This window comes from Pseudomyrmex gracilis, unplaced genomic scaffold (assembly GCF_002006095.1).
Source record: "Pseudomyrmex gracilis isolate BER0280 unplaced genomic scaffold, ASM200609v1 scaffold_1830, whole genome shotgun sequence".
NCBI classification, from domain to species: domain Eukaryota; kingdom Metazoa; phylum Arthropoda; class Insecta; order Hymenoptera; family Formicidae; genus Pseudomyrmex; species Pseudomyrmex gracilis.
The window spans coordinates 14,550-23,217 of record NW_018022414.1 but is presented as its reverse complement, the minus strand read 5'-3'; the positions used below and the strand labels follow the sequence as shown (position 1 = coordinate 23,217).

The 8,668-nt window shown below is 40.4% G+C and overlaps 1 protein-coding gene across 1 annotated transcript; it reads left to right on the top strand.

The window, feature by feature from the left end:
- The first annotated feature begins 6,683 nt into the window (after positions 1-6,683).
- Positions 6,684-7,507, top strand: LOC109862481. Its single transcript, XM_020442553.1, has 4 exons — positions 6,684-6,745; positions 6,876-7,127; positions 7,192-7,422; positions 7,474-7,507. Exons 1-4 carry the CDS (start codon positions 6,684-6,686, stop codon positions 7,505-7,507), a joined length of 579 nt encoding a protein of 192 aa, XP_020298142.1.
- Positions 7,508-8,668: the final 1,161 nt, after the last annotated feature.

Sequence of the window (8,668 nt, the reverse complement as noted above, 5' to 3'; positions counted from 1 at the left end):
TTATATATTTTTAGTTTGTAAATTACGAACAAAATTTATATTTCACATAATCTTAAATTAAATGTTTTAATTTATATTATACAAAGTAATTAAGTATATTAAATTAATATACTAAGTTTATATATTAAATTAATTATATTCATATATTACATCAAATACTTTAAAATTATGCAGTTATAAAATGTAGATAAGTAATTTTTGTAAATTACCAAATAAAAATATGTAAAAATAAACATTAATAAGATACTTTATCTATATATTCAATGTTTCTCAATATTCTAAAAACTTTTAAAGTATCACGGTTAACTCATATTAATAATTAGTAAAAATATATAATGCATATTAAGATGGTTTTTTATTATTACTAATATTGTGTATTTTTTCAAGACCGTAAATCTTGAGCATTTCACGTTGTCATACGCAACGAGCGCGCAACGTGTCTCGTGTACAGCGTTGCCGTGGAACTTGCCACACGTGACGTCACGAGAGGTACGAGTCGTACCTCTCTATCTCTCTACTGCGTGACGTCACGTGTGGCAAGTTCCACGGCAACGCTGCTCGTGTATCGCTTTATAGCCCGGCTTGGTGAAAAGAAGACGGAACATAGTATGTCTGCACTTTTCCACGAGCGCACACGGACGGCAGTTCGCTTATGTGCGTATCCCCACCACTTCGGTACTCTCGGTGCTGGCCGGCGGCGCGGTGACGCGAGAGACAAACGCGATTAGTCCGTCTCACTTTAAAAGAAAGACGGACTAACTCAACCACTTGAGGGCGCCACTTCCCGGGCAGAGACCCCAGTGCGGACTTCGGATCTCGTTCCAGTACCCTCTTAAGAAGACAGAAGAAGATATCTATTTATTTGAGAGTAAATAAATTTTTTACAGCTTTATCTGACAAGTATCCTATCAAGCTAACTTTTTAAAGAAATATCTTGATTTCTTAATTACAAATATTGAAACAAATATTAAAACTCCAATACAACATTGATTAATAAGTAAAATTTTATTTACAATGATTTTTAATAATCATGTCCAATGTACATATACTATTTCAATCTTATATAAAAACAAAAATAATGTAGATGATTTAAGGTAAACAAATAGATACCTAAATATTATAAGATTCCAATCAGTGGGTATTTCTTTCCAAATTTTTCCTCTTGTTCTAACATTGTCTAGCATGTTAAATTTTGCTTCATAGAGAGCAAGTAATGTTAATACTGCATTTTTAGTCCAAACAGCTTCTGCAATAATAAGAACTTGTATTATTAATATATTTACTAAGCAATTTAATTATATATTGTATTTTAATTTGTACGTTGTTTTGTCGTTGGAGAATTAAATGTCAAAGAATCTTCTTCGATTGCAGAATCCATCAACGTCTTTTCCTCAATTGCAGAAACGTCATTTCTCTCTAACCAAGATAAATATATGTTTGCAAAAGTAGATTTTTGTTATTAAATAATTACCACTAAAATTCAATTTAGATTATTTATTACCTGTATCTTCTGTTGCAAATAAAATATTATTTTCTTCCAAATACACCATTTTTCCGATAAAACAAAGATGGTTTGGAGTTTCATCAAAAGAATTAATCTTATGATAACAATGTTTACAATAAAACATCTTTCTATATACCCAGATAACTAAATCTGTCGACACAGATTTTGCCAAATGCTTGTTACAAATTTTGTTAGTAGAAAGACATCAAATATGATACAGAGTTTGTTTTATCTAGCAATGTTGCAAACTTGCTAGCAAAAATATATCCAAACTTGTTAACAAAACATAACAGCAAATTGTTGGCAAAAACCGAGCAAAGCTTGCACATAATTTGAGACCAAATTGACGCCAAATATGAAGCAAGATCTGCGCAACACGACTTGATAGCAAAATAACAGCAAAAACCGAGCAAGACTTGCAGTTCAGTCAAACTATATGGTATTTAAAAGGCCATTTAATTATATTGTTGCGAGATGCGGCGCGTGTCGTCCACGCGGTATACGAAGATGTTCGTCGAACGATCGATTGCTTAGATGCTTTTGTTCGGGTAGCAACAGAGTTGTTTACGGCGAGGTTCAAGAGGAAGTTTTGAAACCGGACTCGGAACCGACAAGAAGCTGGACTAACGGCTCAAGTTTTCTTCGCGCTTTTACCGCGGCTTTGTAACGCATACATTAATAAAGTAGTTGTGAGATTTACGCGGTGTTATTTTCTTTTCGCGAAGCGAAGCAACGCGGTCGGAACGTGACGAAACGCGGTCGCGGACGCAACATTTGGGAGCTCGTCCGCGGGATAGAGTTCGAGAGATCGACGGCATGGCTCTTGTGCACTCGCCGCTGAGAACGCGCAAGCAGATCGCGGCAGGAGCGGCGGAGGCGTCGGCGGAGCCGGCGGCGACGATAGACGTCGATATGGAAGACGATTCTTCCGTTGCAAGAAAGCGCGGACGGGGAGAGACGGCGACAGAAGCCACGGCTCTTCAGTTCGCTTTAAAGGAAATTCGAGAGCTGCGGGAAGAGCGATAGCGTGAGCGCGAGTTGTTTTGTCGGCGAGAAGATGAATTTGGCGCCTTCGTACGGCAGCGAGAATAGGAGTTTCGGCGTTTGGAAGAGCGATTGCGACAGAGCGTTACAGGCGAGTCATTTCCAAATTCATTAAATCGCGCGGGCGCTACATCAATGAGTGTTAAAGTAAAGCCGGATGTGTTTGACGGAAGCGGGCCGTTGGGGGAGTTTTTGACGCAGTTTGAGTTGGTCGCGCGCGCGAACGGATAGGACGGAAAGGCAAAGGCGTTAATGTTAGCGACGAATCTGCGGGGAAAGGCGCGTTCTGTGCTGGAGGGATTGGAGGGGGAGTTTTCGTACGGCGAGGTGCGTTCCCGGTTGGAGCTGCGTTTCGGAAAGCAGAAGCTCTTCCAGAGTTATTACGTTCAATCTACGAATCGTAAACAGGGAAGCGGCGAGGATTTCGCGGCGCTTGGCGTAGACTAGGAGCGTTTGTCGCGTCTCGCGTATCCTGAGTGTACGCATGCGGTCCGGGAGAAGATCGCTTGCGCGTAGTTTATTGCCGCTCTTTCCGACGGCTTTGTTAAGCGCACGTTGCAGTTGGAGAACGTGACCTCATTGAAGGCTGCCGTTGAACGGGCAATAACAATTAAATTAATATAAGGAAATAGTTTCCGGGGCGGAGAGGGGTCGAATAATTTTAGAAGGAACGGTGATCATCGGGAAAACGGGCAAACTTCTAGTTTCAAAGGGGGAAAAGACGCCCGCGACGGGGGCAGAGTGGCTGGTGAACCGAAGGGGGCGCAGAAGCTGGAAGCTGGAAGAGGTAAAAAAGAAAAGGAGTGTTGGAAGTGTGGCAAGAAAGGTCACTTCCGTTACAAGTGCCCGGCCAGCCTTTCGGAAAACAAGGTTTAGTCGAGCTTTCGGGGGGTAGGTTCGGCTTTGAAGGGGAAAAAGTTTGTTGTAAATAGAGTAAATTTTGGGAGAAATAATTCGTTCGTGTTTTCCGGCTTGTTAAATGATAAAGTGTGTTCTTTTAAATTTGATACGGGCTCCGATGTGTCGATCGTGAATTTTAATTTTGTAGAAAGGTCGCGGTGTCAGAAGTTGCTAGAGAGGCCGAGTTTGAGATATCCTACCGAGGAGAAGGTTCCTGTTGAATTCAGATATGTGGCTCGAATAGGGGACGTTCTTTGAAAATGCCTCTTTATGTAGCGGATATATTCGACGACTATATTCTAGGCCTAGATTTTTTCAGGAAGACAGAGTTGGATAGGATGATGAAGACTCTCATTGTTGCTCCTTCGGGTGGAGCGAAGAAGATTTGCGGTCGAGTGTGTGATGTTGCCGTGGGAGTTTCGGATAGTTTAAAAGAATTTTATGAACGAAACGCAGTCGATTTGGATGAGGCGCAGAGAAGCGTTTTTGCTGAGTTCTTGATCGAATTTCAGGATGTCTTCTCTGATCAGATCGTGGCTGGAAACTGTGATGTTTTTCACCATGAAATTAATCTGCAAGATCCTTGTCCAATTAAGCAAGCTTCGAGGAGGGTTCCGTTGGGAATGCGGGCTGAGGTGGAGAAAATTCTTCAGGAAATAAAGGACCAAAAGGTCATTGAAGAATCTTCTAGCCCGTGGGTTTCCCCGGCGGTGATTGTAAAGAAGAAGGACGGGAGTTTAAGATTTTGTGTGGATTATCGCAAGCTTAACGCGGTCACGATCAAAGATTCTTATCCTCTTCCTAGGGTTGACGATCTTTTGGATCAATTGTCCGGGAATGAGTAGTTCTCTACTTTGGATATGAAAAGTGGATAGTGGCAGTTAAAAATTCGACTAGAGGATAGGGAAAAGACTGCTTTTTTAATAGTCAATGGATTGTGGCAGTTTACGGTGATGCCTTTCGGTTTGTGCAACGCTCCAGCCACTTTTGAGCGCTCCATGGAGCGTATTCTTTAGCAGTTGCTAATCAAGATTTGTTTGTTTTATTTGGATGACGTAGTTGTTTTTGGTAAGTCTTTCGAGGAGGAGGTAGCCAATTTGAGTTTTTCTGAGGCTTAGGGCAGCTAATTTGAAGCTTAATCTTAATAAATGTAATTTGTTTAGGAAGCAGGTGAAATATCTTGGACATGTGGTTTCGGCCGAAGGGATCTCGACGGATCCAGAAAAAATTGCAGCTGTGGCGGAGTGGCCTGTTCCGCAAAATAAGAAACAAGTTTGTAGTTTTCTGGGATTTTGTTCTTATTGGCGTAAATTTGAAGGGGTTTTTTTTTATTGCGAAGCCGCTGTTTGCTTTAACTGAAAATCAGGTTAAGTTTGTTTGGACAGAGTAGTGTCAGGAGGCGTTTGCGATTCTTAAGCGGATGTTGTTTTTTTCTCCTGTGCTTTCTTTTCTTCTTGAAGAAGGAGAATTAATAAACTAATAAATATATATTCGGTCATGAGAGCCGTTTGCTAGGTGTTGTGCGGAAATTATACGTGTATATATATCCATATATACGTGTTCACATGTAAATTTTTACACGTGAAATTCGAATTGAAAATAACANGCTAGGTGTTGTGCGGAAATTATACGTGTATATATATCCATATATACGTGTTCACATGTAAATTTTTACACGTGAAATTCGAATTGAAAATAACAATTCTAAAATTCATATTGGATGCTATACTTGCATCTCGTATATGAGAAATCCCAAATACCCCCCTAATTGAAATTAAATTTATATTGCAAAAAAACTCCTCGGCCAGGAGTCGAATCTGGAATCTCCGTGACGGCTTTCCGTGCCGTCGCCTTTCCTATTCGGCCACCGAGGCACTTGGAGTTCTTCTCGCAATATTCATATATATATATATTCGAACAACGCCATCTTCCTCTAGCGTGAATTAAACAATTAAAGAATCTTTTCAGGCTCTGAAGTTTCTAAACTAATAAATATATATTCGGTCATGAGAGCCGTTCGCTAGGTGTTGTGCGGAAATTATACGTGTATATATATNTTTTCAGGCTCTGAAGTTTCTAAACTAATAAATATATATTCGGTCATGAGAGCCGTTCGCTAGGTGTTGTGCGGAAATTATACGTGTATATATATATCCATATATACGAGTTTTTTTCGCAATATAAATTTAATTTCAATTAGGGGGGTATTTGGGATTTCTCATATACGAGATGCAAGTATAGGATCCAATATGAATTTTAGAATTGTTATTTTCAATTCGAATTTCACGTGTAAAAATTTACATGTGAACACGTATATATGAATATATATACACGTATAATTTCCGCACAACACCTAGCGAACGGCTCTCATGACCAAATATATATTTATTAGTTTAGAAATCTCAGAGCCTGAAAAGATTCTTTAAGGAGAGTTAATCTTGGACACAGATGCTTCCGGTCATGGTGTTGACGCAGTTTTATCGCAGGTTCAGCGGAGAACGGAGAGGGTCATCGCTTATTATAGTCGGGTATTGAGTAAGGCTGAGAGGAATTATTGTGTTACTTGGCGTGAGTTATTGGCTATGGTTGATTCAATGAAATCTTTCCATTACTATCTGTATTGGAAGTTTTGAGTTCGCACTGATCATCACTTCACTTAAATGGCTAATGTCTTTTAGAGATTTGAAGGTTAATTAGCTCGCTGGGCGGAAAGGCTTCAGCAGTATGACTTCGAAATAGCTCATCGGAGCGGTCGAGCGCATGGGAACGCGGATGAACTTTCTAGGCGACCTTGTGCGGAATCTTGCTGCAAGTATTGTTCGAAGGTAGAGGTAAGAGATGCTTTGAAGCAAGAAGAACAGGTAGATCGAATACTTTTTGAGGAGGTCGCGTCCGAGAAATGGCGAAAGGATCAGCTGGAAGAAGCCGTTTCGATCATTTTACTTGAAAAAGAAAAGAATTGTCGTCCTTCTTGGGAAGAGGTTTCTGCTAGGGGCCCTTCTTCGAGGATTTATTGGTCTCATTGAGACGCTTTAGTTGTTTCAGATGGAGTTCTGCATAAAAGGTGGATAGCTCCGAATTTGAAGTCAAGTTTTCTTCAAGTAATTGTTCCTTAGAAGAGGGTTGAGCGAATTTTGGAAGAGGCTCATGATGCTCTTTCTGGGGGGTCATTTTGGAGTTAATAAAACGTTAGGAAAAATTCGCAAGCGGTTTTATTGGGCTTCATGTAAAAGAGATGTGGAAAACTGGTGTACATCTTGCAAAATTTGTATTGAAAAAAAGGTCCTTCAGACAAGGGTAAGTCTCCCTTGCAGGTTTTTAATACCGGCGCGCCTTTTGAGAGGTTGCAGATGGACATTTTGGATCCTTTTCCGTCGTCTTTTTCGGGAAATAAATACCTCCTTGAAATTATGGATTGTTTTTCTAGGTGGGTAGAGGCTTTTCCTTTAAAGAATATTAGAGCGTCGACTGTGGCAGAGGTTTTTGTCAATCAGGTAGTTTCTAAATATGGAGTGCCGTTGGAATTACATACGGATCAAGGTAAGAATTTTGAATCTCGACTTTTTCAGGAATTGTCGTGGTTGTTAGGAATGAAGAAAACAAGGACTACTACTCTTCATCCGCAGTCTGATGGGCAAGTTGAAAGACAACATCAGACGATAATGCAGTATTTGTCTAAGTACGTTGATGAGAATCAGAAGAATTGGGATCGTTGGATTCCTATGTTTCTTTTTTGCTTACAGATCTTCTAGGCATGAAACTACAGAGGTTACACCTGCCGAATTGAATTTCGAGCGTGATTTGCGTCTGCCGTTAGATTTGTTACGGGGCTCTCCGCCAAATTACTATTCAAGTTCTTCGGAAAATTATATTCATGAGTTGAAGTCGAAACTAGAGGAGATCCATCAGGATGTTAGAGAGCGTTTAGAAATGAAATCGAACAAGGCAAAGATGCGATACGATTTGAAAGCTAGGTATGTTCTTTTTGATGTTGGGCAAAAGGTTTGGTTCTTTAATTTTCGCAGAAGCAAGGGGAAAGCTCCTAAGTTGATAAATTGAGAGGGGCCTTACGTGGTCGTTAAAAAGTTGAGTGATGTGGTATATTGTATTCGTCGCTCGGATAGGCATAGAAGTAGAGTGGTACATGCAGTTAGGTTGGCTTTGTTTTGCGAAAGGTGGGAGCACGCGTCGGAGTCCCGTGTAGACTAATGGGGAGTATTTTTTTTGTGTTTGAGATGTTGCGGGTAATTGTTTTAAGCATAGTCACTTGTTTAGTTTTCTTTCTTTCAGTTTTAGCTCCGTTGCTACCCCGTCTTTCCGTTTCGTCGTTGGACGTCGGGGAACATCTGCGTCGTTGCGATCTACGTCTTTGAAGCCGTGCTGCAACTCCGCCTTACTCACGGTTTTGAACGTGGTTTTCCGTGGGTCTTTGGGTGAATACCGAGGCGGGGACTTGAGGTGTTCTTTTGGACAATGGGTCGACGTGAGTTTCCCCTCCCTTGTCCGAAGACGGAAGATATTTTGTGGATACTGGAATTGCCCCGAAGGGGATTCTCGGGAAGAGTTTCTTCGGTCAATTGGCTCATTTATTCTGGAACAGCAGTCTGGAAAAGAGCGGGAAGATTGACTTCTTTTTGGATCATCGGGACGATGATCTAGAAGAGAGAAGGGGCAGTGTTGCGAGATGCGGCGCGTGTCGTCCACGCGGTATACGAAGATGTTCGTCGAACGATCGATCGCTTAGATGCTTTTGTTCGAGGAGCAACGAAGTTGTTTACGACAAGGTTCAAGAGGAAATTTTGAAGCTGGACTCGGAACCGACAAGAAATTGGACTAACGGCTCGGGTTTTCCTCGCGCTTTTACCGCGGCTTTGTAATGCATACATTAATAAAGTTGTTGTAAGATTTACGCGGTGTTATTTTTTTTTCGCGAAGCGAAGCAACGCGGTCGGAACGTGACGAAACGCGATCGCGGACGCAACAATATCTTGACTTATTTCTAAATTGTATATACACATTATCTATAATTTATAATATATATAAAATTACTTTTACATTTGAGTATTTAACTTATTTCCAATAATTAAATATTAAAATGACATAATAAAATATTTTTTAGCAAACTAACTATTAGAAAATCTATACAAGCGATGCTAGATGTACGCGCATTTTTTATGTATGTATAAATTTGTAAAGAATTATTGACAGATATTTTAAATT